The following is a 15,261-nucleotide window of genomic DNA, read 5'->3' on the forward strand; positions in this document are numbered from 1 at the left end:
AACAGATCCAGACAGCATGTTGGTGCCATGTAACTTACAGCCTGTGCCAGCATTTCCATTATAAAAATCCTATCATCCAAAGCCATAGCAAGCTGAATAAGTAACTAATAATTAAGGTGTCCTTCTCTTATTCTAGGAAAATACTTTCAAAATTAAATTGTACACACAGACATGAGGGAGCTATGCCATCGGTGACGTTAATCAGTTTGGAATTTACAAAGGACTCTCTACATCCCCAACCCATTTTTCTGACCTTTTCTGAATTTCAGTACTTTTCATGGTGTACTATTGTTGTTACTATTGTTGTTTTAGGGAAAAAACTCTCTCCTAGGAGTCTTAGACTCATACACATCAGCGTTAAAAAGATGCTGGAAATCATCTAGTTCGTACCCTCTAATTTTAAAAATAAAGACACTGTACCGCAGAGACGTTATAAATGGCACAACCCAAGACTACATAAATAATGACTTAATTCCATCTCCTCTGACATCCTATTATAGCTTTGTTTTTGTATTATTTATATACAACTGCCTTTTATTAGAAGAATATGAAAGCATGAACTATACCGGGCATTTGTCCTTAGGAAGCAGACCCTTATAGTGTCAATTTATGTTGGGTGAAATTTTATAGAAACACAAAGCTAGCTTTCTCATAAATGTAGATGTCATTTAGATATTAGGAGACAACACAACTGAATCTTGGAGCTGAATGGATTTTAAGTATTTTTCAGTACAACTGCTTTCACATATGAGGCAACTGAAGACCACAGAGGTGACGTATAAGGCCACTCAATTAGAGGAGCACGGCCAGTATTTCGTAACTCCTGGTTCAAGGGTCTTTCTACCTCATCAAGCTGGATTTTCTATATTATAGTCAGGTGCCACATCTGATATTTTTAACTTATAAAAACCTTGGATGTTATAAAATATCAATTCATGACCCACTCAATGTCTAAGGCTGTGCACGATGGCCCTCCTATTTTTGCAGTCACCTTCCATAGTTTAAGGGTAACCTTTTCTCTCAAAGTCCAGGAGGTCCACTGATTTGAAAAGGCAAGACAAAAATACAACAGCCCTGGCCCCTTATGGTAGAAGATGAATTAAGTCCTGAACAGCCAAATAATGCTGAGGACACAGGCATCCCTGTCACTAATGATCAGGTGACACTTGCTCTTATTTGCTCCTTCCTTCTGCCTCTGGCCGCTTGTCAGAATCTTTCTGGCCAGGCTGCACTGACTGCGGACTGTTGCCTCCAGCTCATCCATCTGAGGGCTGACATCCTCAAGCTAAAGCCTCCTGGAGTCCCATCCCCTGGTGATACAGTGTCAGCATCCTCCTCCCCTGCTACTATCTGTGAGACTTCAATTAAGCCACATCCCTCTTTGAGCCTCAATTTGCTCATGGATAAAACGGCAGCATTTGCTCCAGCCCTACAGTCATATGGTCTATGACTTAAGGGATAGTTATTTTCATAAAGGGGAAGGAGGGGGCGAACTCAAGTGGCCTCTTGATATACAGCATTTGAGTCCTGATCCTTCTTTCTCTGTCTCTTGCCAGCCAAGCCAGGCAGCCTATGGGGGTGGAGTCACATTTTCAAGTGAGTGGGAGAACATTTGAGTGGAAAGCAATGCATGATCCCCAAAAACAACTGGAAGGGCCAGGGAGCGATGGGCAAAAGATAGAAAAAGCAGAGATTCTCAGGAACAAAGAAGGGATGACTCCCAGCCTCATATGAGACAAAACACTCTTAAGGCACAGGCTCAATCCTGGATTTTATGCTGCCAGGCCGAACGTTAGGAAGTCGCATACACGCTGGATGAAATGCTATAATTACTTTGCTGCTTCATTACACCGATTTGGGGCAGCTCTGTAACAAAGGTTTGCTGCAGCCCACCCAAAGGATGGAGCACACGGTGACCTATAAAAATCCCTCTGCGAGTCCCCCTGGAAGATTTGTCCAAATGATGGCCTCAGCCTGCACAGCACTGAGGCATATACAGAACTCTGAAACTACCGCCTGGAGCTGAATTCATAAACCTTACTTCCGAGCTGTTACCAAGCTCAGTCAGCCATTGTCTACCTCCCCATTATTCAGAGCCCTCTATGGGGCACCCTTCACATTTGTGGTCACATCAATCTGTACATTTATTATGACACTTTTCTGGCAGGTGACAGGAGAGGTTTTGAAGAAAGAGCAGCAAAAGGACCACGTGGACTAGTGGTAGCACTGCCCATTCCAAACCCATATTATGGGAATACAGAAGAACACTGAACTTAAGCTTATGTTACCTATGCTCATATGAAATAAAATAGATGTGGTAATGTCACCACAGCTCTAGTCAAGGTCCCTAGATCTTGCACTACTGTCATCAAGATGACAACCTTGGGGCTTCCCTGGTGGCGCAGTGGTTAAGAATCCGCCTGCCAATGCAGGGGACACGGGTTCGAGCCCTGGTCTGGGAAGATCCCACATGCCACGGAGCAACTAAGCCCACGCGCCACAACTACTGAGCCTGCACTCTAGAGCCCGCGAGCCACAACTACTGAACCCATGTGCCACAACTACTGAAGCCCGTGTGCCTAGAGCCCGTGTTCCACAACAAGAGAAGCCACCGCAATGAGAAGCCTGCGCACCACAGCGAAGAGTAACCCCTGCTTGCTGCAACTAGAGAAAGCCTGCACACAGCAACGAAGACCCAACACAGCCAAAAATAAATAAATTAAATAAATTTTTAAAAAAAGACAACCTTGATTTTAAATTTTTATTTATTTATTTATTTATTTTTGGCCACGGGATATTAGTTCCCTGACCAGGGATTGAACCTGGGCCCCAGCAGTGAAAGCGCCAAGTCCTAATCACTGGACTGCCAGGGAATTCCCAAGACGACAACTTTAAAAAAGTAAAACTGCCAATAAAATGTGAGACCCCATAAGAACAAAAAGTCCATGTTCCAGCAGTGGTCACCTACAGAAATTCTACTTTTTGTCTGGAAAATCTCTAGAATGCAATAACCTCCCTCCTAGGCTCACTGGGGGCTTGCAGAGAGCTCTGGAAAGCCTCAGAGTTGGCAAGAACCTTGGCAAAAAGGGGGAGACTCGATCTGGAATCCAAAACACTGCTAAATGCAGAGTTCATACATATGACACAAATCTGGAGCATTTCAGAAGATACGATGAAGAACTAGATCACCAGTGAGGATAAGACATGAGTTCCCACCTGTGCTGCTTCTAAATAGGTCACACTGAGTGACTCCTTATAGTGACAAAATGTCAATGATTTCTCCTCAGTCCCAGAACTGGACTATGTTTTTAGTGTTCTCTTTTTTAGTGAGCAACTCTATGGGTTATAAAATCTGTAGCCACCACCACAATCAAGATATAAAACAGTTTCATCACCCCCAAAATTCCCTTGTGCCCCTTTATAGTCAACCTCTAATCCTAGCCCCTAATAACTACTGATTTTTTTAATAAAACCAGACTGTATTATAATATAAATTTCAACACTGTTTTAGACTTCCCCTTAAATATTTACCATATTTCATTGATTTTAAGACATAACCTCCCCACACACACCCCTAGATTAGAATATTCTGAAATTATTATGTGTCTTACAAACAATGGCATTTTACCATTATAATTGAGAATATTTTTTCTTTTTAGAGGTACATAAAATAATGATGTGTCATAATCTATGGTGCCTTGAAAAAAAATCAGTGAAGTATAATATTAAGTTTTTCATTTCATAACATTCATTGGATACTTACTATGTGCTGAACATCCTATTAGGCACTAAAAATACAACAACAAACAAACGTGGACCGTAAGGAACTATCACTCGAGAGGAGATAGAAAAACAATTATAATATAATGTGATAAGGTCTGTAACAGAGGGCTATCCACTCAGTAGGACTGAATAAAATTATCTCTTCATTGGCCAACCTTCTTCTTTCAGACAAAACTCCCCCCCAGTTCATACTGTTCCTCGTTCACAGGAAATGAGGAGGGAGGAAGTACCATTCAGCCCCACTCTGCTCATTCCTAGAATGAGTTTTGGCCACACCATCTGACACATCTCCTAGGAACAATCCAGTGATTTCTTCCACAATTTGCTGCTGTGGTAGAGAAGGCTCATCTTAGTGTGCAACAGCTGCAAGGCTTTTATGACCATGTCAAAAGACCAAAAATAACCACTCAATCTGTGGGAGGCAGATGCCCCAAAGCTTTCACAGACATGCTTCAAGGTCCCCAAATTCTTCCCTGGACAAATTTTAAAGCAGAAGGAAGAGAGGAAAAGTTAGTGTCCTTACCTGGTTCTTGAAAGTGTTCTTCATTTGATAGAGTTCTAGACAAGATAAGTATTAATGCTTCTTTAAATTGGTCAAAATGCACCTAAAAATAAACAATTCAAAAGAAATTCAAAATAGTTTCCACAGCCTTAAGGAAGCAAATCCATCTACAAGGTTCCAGAACCATTTGTTAGCATCTGACAGCCTTGAAGTGAGTCATATAACCTGTTTTTGTTCCCTTTTTTCTTCATTTCTCTAAAGCACTAAAGGGAAAATAGGCTGATCATTTTACACGCCAGTGTCACCAACACTAATATCAATATTTATTCAACCCTGAGGGGGAAAACTACACAGCAAACCCCTCTTTATAAACTCAGAAAAAGATAGGTTTTGAATTCTTAGCTCCTTTAATTTTTCTAAACAAGACCGAAGAGAAAGATGTTAGGTTAGGTACTAGAAAAAACCTTCCAAGTAAATGATCCTCTGTAACAATGTCCCAAAGATGCTTTCATCTCTTAATATATTCTAGAAGAGGGTAAACTACCTTTCGAAGATGACTTGAAATACAGTCTTGCTTGAGGCAGGAATATGTTATATATTTATCTCCCAAGGCCCCTGTAATTCTATAAACAAATAGAAATCAATAGCAAACACAAAGAATAAAAGAAACTTGGGAAGCATTCTCCCGAATTCTTAAAAGTACAATTACCTTGACTGAAGTAGGAAAAGAACCTGAGTTTCACTTAAGTGAATACTCAGAATTGGGATATTACTTTGGTTAAAGGGATAAAATAGTTTTCTTTATGGTCAAGTACATTCTTCTATAACTTAAATTTACATGATCTCACCATGCGGCAGAAGGGAGAGACGGTATTTCTTCTCATCATAATTATAGTTTAATAACGTGGTGCCTATTTATACAGAACCCTGTATGTAAATACAAAGTTGGTAAATTTATAACTTGTGCTGCTATGGGTCTCTTCAGACATCATTACAAAACGTTGCCTAGGAGATTAAATATAGTGACAGATAAAAACCACTTCTGAATTAAATGTGGAAAAGCAGCAAACCTTGTTAGTTATCTAAACAACGAAGGAAACCAATCATATGTCTTATTCATGCAAATCAGTACAAAGGAGAGGAATCCACTGAGATTCATATGTCATAAAATAGCATATGCTTGCAATTTACCACTCCCTCCCAAAGAATATGTGATTTCTCTACCACATTCATTTTGATTACTTGAAATTGCTTTCTAAAATCATATTCCTTTAGATCACACAGACTAAAAATCAGCATATTTGTGCAGCCAGAGCAGAAGTCTGTTCAGGAAGGGAGGGCATCTGCTAAAGAGCCAGGGTGGTACAATCAATGAAGGACTAAAAGATTACAGAATTATAAACTGTGCTAATTAGGTTTCATAGCTGACGAATCACAGAAAAGCCTGGGGGAGGAAGGAGAACTAGGTTCTGCCAGAGTCAGAGATGGGCTTCAGGCACCCTGGCATCCAGCTTCAGTTACCGGGGGCAAGGCCATCTTCCTAACCAGCCAGCCCACAAAGAGCACATACCCAAGCCTCTCCCACTCAGGGGCATCTCCCACCCTGGCATCTACTATTCCCTACCAGAATCATGCTTTCCTCTTAGGGTGGGCAGGAGAAGGGGGAGGAGTGAAAGCTCTAAGCTGGGGCAGCTGGGTCTAGGTCCTGACTCTGGCTCAGCCACTGTGAATTGGCTCAATTACCAAACCTCTCCAAGTTTTAGTTTGTTCCACTTGAAAAATGGGATATCTAACAACTCATCTTTATGACTCATTCAACAGATATTTATTGGGCCACTGCTATGGGCCAGGCCCTACCCTAGGCCCCGGCGATAGAGCCACCATGGAGCGCATAGTCTCAGGAACGGTCACAGAGAATCAGGCAGGTACTGCTAAGGGCACTGCATGTATTTTATGTTATTTATACTACCGCCTCCCTCATAGTGGCTTTAGGGAGATAAAATGAGAGTTATGTAAAGTGTCTAGAACTTCCTGGGACTTGCTAGGTAGTCAGCAAGTGGTAGTTAACACTACCAATAGGACTAGTAATGGGGGTGACTGTTCTCACCACTTTCACAGAGAAACAGGGCCATATTTCAAGCAAAGCAACTGCCATGAGAGTGACCCAACCAGCCAAGTGGTAGGGTGGGGGTGACAGCAGGAGGCCCAGGAACCTGCCTCCCCCCAGGACCTGTGCAACTGGCCAGCATCAGAGAAATGGATCTGGTCTGCTGTGTTTAGGGACCCCAACTCCGAGATTCTCCTCTCCCGTAGGGTATCAGTGGACATGACCCGAATGAGACCAGAGTCCCTCACTGCCACAGTTAATGAGTTGAACAGAAGGAGGCTCCTATTTCAAAAGGGATGTGGTTGCCTTGAGACTTTCACATCCTTTATATCTGACTCTGTGGGTCTCTGCTGGGTCTCCTCAACATGTCAGTTTTGATAGAGGTCATTGGAAAGAGCCCCTCGGAATTTAGTCCTAACATAGTTCAATTCGGTGAGGATTAGCCATGCAGGTAACTCGGGGGTTTCTGTATCTCAAGTTTACTTCCCCCAACCTCCAAACATGACAAAGACGTCAATAACCTGGAAGTTACTTCTAACCAACTTCTAAGACTTTATTATACCAGATTCAAGGGACACTTAGGCCTCATACAAACACACCCACTTCTGAGACAGTATGTACCTCACTGACATAGAGGTTGCTTCTCTCTCAGCCTCAGTCCTCTAGAGCATGGCAGACAATCGGGAAGCGAACAAGTGGTGTCCAAAGCTGAGGAAGGTGTCATAAAGCCCACTCGCTCTTCTTGTAGAATATGCCCTGCAACCGACTCAGAAGCTATTTCTTCTCGCTCTACATGATTTATTATCAGCTTCATTTTCCTGCTTCCCAACCCCCTACAGATTAGATACAGCAACTAAAAGACAGGGACACTTCAAGGTAAGTACAAGAAGTAGCTACTGACATACTGGGATTGAGAGAAGACATTAACTATCCCCCCTCGAACAAAAGTAAAGTATAGTTTTTTAGACTTAAAAAAAGTTAAAAAATTTTAAAAGACATACACACTCAAAACCTAATAGGCTGGGGGCATTTAGTATTGAGGCAAGAATCTACGTGCTGCTAAATAAATCCTGAGGGTATTGTTCTTATAATACAGAAGAATAACTGACAGACCAAGAAGATTTTAAATGATCAAGAATAACCTCATGATGTTTATTATACTATTTGGTAGCATAAAACTTTAATAAAATTTTCTCAATCCCCAATGGTTAACCCCTTTTTTTATTTTTTTAAAGTTTGCCACTAAATGGGGTAAGAGATCCAGTTATTAGAAAATTATATTAATGCGAGTTCTGGGAGCATGATTGTAGACTCATTCTTTCCTAGACATTTGGCCAGTTGAATCTCACAACATCCATGAGAGACGGTCAAGGCAGGCATCCCTCCTTTGAACTGAGGGGAGAGAGGCTCAGAGAAAGCATGTGCCTTGCCCAAGGCCACCTGTCTTGAAGTGATAGTTACCAGGAGAACTGAGGCCTTCTGAATGGACTCATCCAAGTCCAGCCACCCTGCCTGCCCCAGGCCCTCTTCACTCCTGGTCTGACCTCTCAGGGAAATCCCTCTGCTGCTCCAGGTCAAATCCTCAACTTTACACAATGTCACCAGGTACAAAGTAGGACACTGGGGACTCAGAGGGCACAAGAGCAAGAGAATATATAAGATTCTAGAGTGTGGGAGGGTGGAATGGGGAAGAAGAGAAGAAAGTTGATTAGTAACTATAATACAAGGCAGAATCTGGCAAATACTTTGAGAGAGACAAAAAAAGCTGGTAGGGGCCTCTGATAAACGAGCATGTCCTAGTAGGCCAGCAGGGAGGAAAAGAGGGACAGTTTCGTGACATTCGACTTCTCCAAGATATTCACAGGCAGAGCTTAGAGGTTTCCAAAATGGACTTAGGATGTATTAAATCCGCCACATTTTAGAAGGAAAAAAGTCTATAAAAAACTGAACATGATTATTAACTCAGGGGTTCTTCATAATCCAGCAATGTCTATCTGGGTGACACCCTTCTTCTCCCACAAAAAGAATCTAAAAATCCAAAACAAAAAACCTGGCAAGCTGATCAAAAAACAATTGGAGCAGCTTGACGTCTTAAACTGACCTTTATTTTCCTTCTTGGGAGGGCAGAGACACCGGACCCTCTGCTTTCAATAGCAGTAAATTCCACATCTTTCAAGAGAGTTCTCTAATAGAGGCAGGTGACTACTATTTTCCATCAATGCTCATGAATACAGATGGGGCAGAAAAGCCCCTCAGGGCACAACCCAGAACCAAAACGTGAATAAACGTCCTCTACTGTGAAGAAATGCACATCAGTGGGCTCACTCAGTTCAGTCCCTGTCATTTTTAAGTACCATTTTTTCTCCTCCAAGGGAGCTTTACTATTGTATTCTGTTAAAATTTAGAAATCTTCAGAAATATACAATGCGATTAAATCTCACATGGTAACCAGCTTTCGAGAGCCACGCATACCTTGGTTGGTAGCCCCTCATTTGAATAATAATTGCCGCCATTCATTTTACAAGCATTCCTATACCTTGTATGCCTCAAAGGGCAGTTTGCAGCAATGGGAAAATTACATGACTGACTAAAAACACACATGACATTTAAACTAAATTAACAGGAAGACTAGTTAAGTCTGATATTTTTTGTCATGTGTCACCACTGCTTAATAGAAATTTACCTCATCACTTTTCCTCTCCAAATTTCATAGGAATGCTTTTTGAAAACATAATTTGCCTTTCTGAAAAAATAATTCAAGCGCAGCGTAAGAAACAAATTCTATTTCAAACCACACACAAAAGACCCTGTAACAGGAAGTAGAATGAGGAACTTAACGTTGCATAAAATCATCTCGTGCAATCATGGAGATCAGATGCATACGGTTTCCCCATGTGTGCAGGCAGCACTTCAAACAGACCTGAGATGAGAGGGCTCAAGGCAGCGTTCAACAAAGTACGCTTATTAGACCAGACAAAGGCCCACGTAACTCTCAACACACTTAGGAGGTTTGCAGCTATTAATACACAGGGAAATCAAAGAAAGGACATTCAGAACATTAAGTGTTAGCTAAAATGGGTATAGAAATATGGACTCACCAGAAGGTCAGTGTAGAAGAAAATAACATTGACAGCCTTATGCAAAGAGAAATGACACAGAAGAACAAAGAGACATGGTTTCATAATGAAAGATACAGTTCCAAATGTTTTCTCCTAAATACAGCATTTGGGTTATTGCAGCTTAGTAGTCATTTACTGCAGACAATGTGGAGAGAGGCAAAGGCCATTTTAAGAGGTGGGTTTGTAAAACCTAAAGCGACTGTGTGAAGTTGTACTCCAAGATGGATCCAAGGAGCCCTGCCTACAGATAGAAACAGATGCAAACCACCGCCACACAAGAGACTTGCTAGCAAATCCATTCCCTACTCTAACGAGCTTTCTCAGAAAATCATTCCTGGGTAGTCACCATTTATCGAAAACCCACTCTCAGTGTGTAAGAGATGGAGGGGGGCAGTGTACAGGGAGACACAGGACACAATAGTTAACTGTGTTCCTGGCTCCTAGATGGGCCTTTGATACACATGCTCTAAGTCAACCTCATCCCAATCTTATAGGGAGGGTATTATTTTTCCCATTATAGAGATGAAGAAACTGAGGCTCAGAGTATTTAAGATAATGTAGATACATGGCTAAAAAGTGGCAGGAGTCAGTACTTGAATCCAGGTCTGATTCAAAGACTGTTCCCATAGCATATGGCATCCATGTGGTGGGGGAGGGAGTTTGAGGATGGGGGTGGGTTGCAAGGCATGGAGAATGAGATCCATATTTGCATATGTGGAGTCTGGGGAGGCTGTGGAGACATGCATTCAAACTCAGGGACTGGGAAATCTGGGTTCCCATCCTGATGGTGCTTCAAATGAGTTGCCTGACCCCAGACAAGTCACCATCTTTTTCCAAGTTCTGGGTTCTAGGTTTCTCTGTCATACAGATGAACACTGAAGTCTAAAATCTGTGCTGGACACTGAAGAACTTTAAGTCCCCTCCATCCAAACAAGAAACTACTCATAAAAGTATAAAATGGAATACTGCAGAAATCTAATGAGCATTCCTGATCATACTTTCTCTGGTGAGAGTGACAGTCATTACTGAAATAAAGTAGGTAGAGAAGAACAGCCATTTAGCACTTGCTCATACCTCTTGTTGAGAGTAGAAGGCCTTCCCAACAGGCTGCTGGAAGGCCAGCTCTCCCCCTTTGCCCTTGCTTTATGTCAAACTAAATACCTTGCGAGGTTCACAGTATACAACACCAAAGTCAATTTTGCAGTGAGGTTGACAAGAAAGTGTTAATAAAGAAAAGAAGCAAGTCTTGCAGCCTCTTAATCAGAAGGTCTTTTTGTTTATAAATGTGAACTATAGACCCTTAGGAGTTCAAATCAACCCCACAGAGTCACAAGACCAAAATGGATTAGAAAATATCCCTCACTGTTTCAGGTTAAACAGTAAGATAGATGGCAAAGGTTCACACATTTAAGAGATGTAATGAGAAATGTTCCCACCTTTCCCTCCAACTCATTCAAAAAGCCCAGATCAATAATATGAAACAGGAGCATGAACATGGGGTGGTTATAAATAAGCACTGTTTGATGATCAAGAGTAATTTTGCACATAGAGAACAAGCACAAATAATCACCACCAGAAAGTACTGCTCTACTTCTGATTCACTTTTCAAACAGTTAAAATGTATATAAGTGAAAGAAGTCTTAAAAAGCTGAATGATGTGGAAACAAACCAGCAAATCACCATATACAATTAATCATGATGTTTATAAAAGAACACAAGCACTTGAAAATGAAAACTGCAAAAGCCGAGTGGAATTATATATTTGTTCAGTTATCAAATTTTAATACAAAAAATTCCAAAGTGCCTTTGATGACCAAAGTCCACACACCTATGGGACTCTTTGGAAGCCAACGGTAAGTTCTGCTACCACAAGGCTTGTTTTGATTCTAAAGAGTGTCAAGAACATGAAATATGTCAGCATCTAGGTTCACATTAAAGAGTAGAGCAGGGAAGCTCAGGGGATGGGGGGGCAGCTTTGTCTCAAAGTTAGTATATTCAATAAGGAAAGGAAAATGTATTTCTAAAGCTGGACCTAACTAAAGGCTTCAACAAAACCAAGGTAAATTATCATCTTTAGGTTCTGATTTCTAATAAAGGAAATAGAGAGGCATGTGGAAACACTTCCTTTAAAAGGCACAATAAACAGGAAGCAACTACAATTGGAATCAATTGCTTGGATGGAAACTTCGTTCAGTAAGTGAGCTAACATGGTTCCCTTTCTTAAATGTTTGTAGTATTTACTCCCAGTACTATTCACCTGCCAGGAATGTTACCTGACCAGACTATAAGTTCCTCAGTGTTTCAAGGAATCCCTTGTCTTGGGGGTCTGACCCACCTGACAGGTGCTTAACTGATGACAAAGATATGAATGGAGCTCTTTTGATAACCTAGTAGGAAACACCTACCAGCAATGTCCCCTTTCCTTTAAATCAGTGATCCACAATCTTTGGGCATTTCAAACATTTATAGGGTAACCACCATGCTCAGGGGAATATGGTTTCAAGTTATAAAGCAAGATCAGACAGATTAATTTGAGGGTAAATGGCCCATTAGTAAAATGCATGAAAATGGCAAGTCGATTTAAGCTACTTTCCTTGACAACCGTCATAAGAAACATTAGACTTAAAAAAAACCAAAAAGGACAAGAAGTTATGAAAGATGGATCTTAAGATAAAAAATAAACAGATTATATTCATATTCTTAGTTGAGGGAGAAAATGCTTTTCACCTTATTTCTTTTTCAACAAAAAAGATTAATTCAGCTTAATACCAAAGGAAGTAAAACTTAGATGTTTTCTTTTATTTAAAAATCATACTTGTTATGATATAAAAGACAAAATTAAAACCACAAGCATCCAGGAGGTTGATGGGTACTAATGTGTTCCAAAAGCCAATGTAATGGAAAACTTTAGTTTACAATAAACATAAGTTGCACTCATACCATAAGACCATTAAAATGCTGACATACCGGATATACACAATACATATTTTTTGAATTAACAAATAGATGAATATATTTAGGTTTGTCATGCTGTTATTTCTTTCTCCTTTTTTATTAAACTAAACTGCTAACTCTTACATATTTTTCTATAAATACCATCTAAAGAGAAGAAAGAAGGCTGGTATTAGAAACAGCTTACAATTTTATAATTTTACAACTTATGATTCCTATTCCATATATCAAGATGGTAGAACTTAGAATTCTCCAGTGAAGTCTAAGGAATTTTTTTTTCTTTAGAATTTAAAATTGTAGACCATATAGAGTATCTTAACAGCATATGGCCCAGTTTATGTGATCATCTGAGGAGAATAATTCAGTTTCATAGAAAATGCAAATCGAACAGTAGTGCATTAATTCATGCCAACTCTGCTCTCAAGACAACCACCAGGGACCTCCCCCATGAAATCTATATGCATACATCTATTTAACTTTTATCACTGGCTCACTAAGTAAATATCAGGCTACAGACCACTTAGGTATTCATTATTTGCAGGCGAAGAGCAAACGTAAAGGCGGGCTGGTAGTGTCAAGTCATTAACGAATCAATCGATAACTGGTCCCCTGTTTTAGTTTGCCAAACGAGGGCAAAGATGTGCAGCATCTGGAGAGCAAGCTGTCAATCTGCTGCCAGGGAGCAATCTGTTTACAGCAGAGGGTTCCATATTTACACTTGGCTCTCAAGGAAACCTGAAGTTGTATTATGTCTTCTCCGGTTTTAATAGGTGTGAAAACAGATCCCCACTTTGATACTAGTCCTCAGATACCCAAAGGACTGAGATCCCCAAGGACGACAGTGAGAAACGCTGCTCTGTTGGCTCCCTGAAGTCTCTGAGATTGAGGCAGGGCTAGAAAACATTTGAGTGCCTTACATGATGAGGAGCAAGTAGTATAATTCTCAAAGCTCCCATTTCTATTGCTTTCAAAGCAAGATTTTTAGCATTTTTTTAGGGATCACATGTATCCACAAGCAGCTAATCCCCCCAAAGTTACCAAAAATGGTTCTAATTTTACAAAAACTCACACTTTCTTTAAGTGTGAGCCCTGTTAAATGCCACCTCCACGGTGCCAGGCCCCCAAGAACATCATCCTCTGTACATTAACTTCAGGATGATCGCCACTCCCATCCAGCTAACGTCACAGAGAGCCAATACACTGCACTGTATCTGAGGTCACCTGCCCAAAGCTTCAGCTAAGAGACAGTGAAAATGAAACGAAGAAAAGGAAGTTTGGTCACTGGAATAAAGTTGAGTTTCACAGCTGCTTCCTCAATTTATACCACGTGATAAAAACGAACGTCTACAAAGTGTCAGCAATGGCAGCAACAGAGCTCAAAAAGTACTGCCCATTTTTCCTTCTCATCATGCAAAAAACCAGCAGCAAGATTCAACTCAAAGCCATACAAGTGACGCTCTCAATTTTAATTATGAGAACTGAAGACACTGTCAGGTCAAGACATCCTTCCCACTAACAGCAAGAGGGAAAAAAGGACCTCTTCTCACCTCTTACTCATCTGTGACTTGATCTACGGGGAGAACATGACTATTTGTTTTCGTATGTAAAAGCTAATATCAGCACACACGCACACCCCTGTTGGAAGCAAGTCGTGCTGGGTTTTAAGTGAAACTGCACTTACCCTCCTGTCTTATTTCCTGGGTGAAAGGTTTAATTAATACTTTACCCTAGGCACAATCCTCATGAGAAATAGCTTTATGGGGAGTAAAAGTCGTAACAGCAAGCTGCTCTTCCTGGCAATGGTAGTTTTCTTACTGCACTTTCCTTCACTTCCATGGAAATCTCAGCCCCCTCTCGTGATGAGTGTGGAGTCCATAAAATGATCCACAAAGAACAAGGAAAGCACTGGAAAACATCCTCTTGTTACCTTTTTCTCTTTTCATCTAAGAGGCTCAGAGTACACCTTCACTCCAGAGCACAAATTAAAGCAGGCCCTCATCACCGGAGCAAACTGCGCTGCTAAGTCACACCCATTACTTTTTTTTTCTTTTTCTTTTTTCTGTTTATCAGGTTAACAGCTAAGAGCACACACGTCCAGGATGTTAGAAACAAGTCACAACACCTGCGATTTGCTCCACCCCCAGCGCCCGGGCAGAAACCGCACCCACTTCCCACCCCACCCCACCCCACCCCGCCTCTTCCCAGGCCTTACCCTGCCCAGGAGGTTGTCCTGAAGCAGCGTCTCTTGCAGCACCGGGGCCACCTCTTCCAAGCTCAACATGTGGCAAAGGTCGGTGAGTTCCTCCTGTCCCAGGGACCCGGTGCCCGTCGTGTCAAAACTGTCAAACAGCTCCTTGAGTCGGGCCTCATGCTGGTCCTGCTCTGCCTCATCCATCCCATCGCCCACAGCGCTCACCTGTGCGGGACAGAGAGGGGGATGGGTGGTGGCAGCGCTGGAGTCCTGCCACCGCCCCTCCACTAGCCGCCCCTACCCCTGCCAGCCCCTTGGGAAGAACACTCTGAGTGTCCCGGTCCCCTCATGCTGGTCCATCGGGACCTTGTGAGGGTCAGCAGGGGAGGTAACACTGTACACCTCCCAGCGAGACCACAGGTCCCTCCAGAACCTGGTCCAGGCCAGGGGAGCTCCCACACGCACTCACACCAGGTGCACATCCACAGGGTCGGGTCCTGGTGGGGTAATGTTACCAGAACGAGGGAGTCCCATGGGCAGAAAGGTGCCCTACTCTCCTGGCCGGCGCTCAGGCAGGCAGCCAGTCTGTCAAACTCAAGACTGAAAG

At 41.9% G+C, this 15,261-nt stretch overlaps 1 protein-coding gene across 4 annotated transcripts in view; it reads right to left on the minus strand.

The window, feature by feature from the left end:
* The window catches only part of NIN (ninein), a gene marked incomplete at its 3' end in the record, with an annotated part of 94,645 nt that extends 79,623 nt beyond the window's left edge, over positions 1-15,022 (minus strand). For all 4 annotated transcript variants that reach the window (XM_079700459.1, XM_079700458.1, XM_079700461.1 and 1 more), the window contains exons 1-2: positions 14,676-15,022; positions 4,307-4,388 (exon numbers count right to left, since the gene is read on the minus strand). In XM_079700459.1, coding sequence (XP_079556585.1) covers positions 4,307-4,388; positions 14,676-14,858 — 265 coding nt within the window. In that variant the 5' untranslated portion in view covers positions 14,859-15,022. The remainder of the gene's footprint in view (positions 1-4,306; positions 4,389-14,675) is intronic.
* Between the last annotated feature and the right edge of the window lie 239 nt (positions 15,023-15,261).

This window comes from Hyperoodon ampullatus (genome assembly GCF_949752795.1).
Source record: "Hyperoodon ampullatus genome assembly, chromosome: 3".
In the NCBI taxonomy this organism is placed as follows: Eukaryota; Metazoa; Chordata; class Mammalia; order Artiodactyla; family Ziphiidae; genus Hyperoodon; species Hyperoodon ampullatus.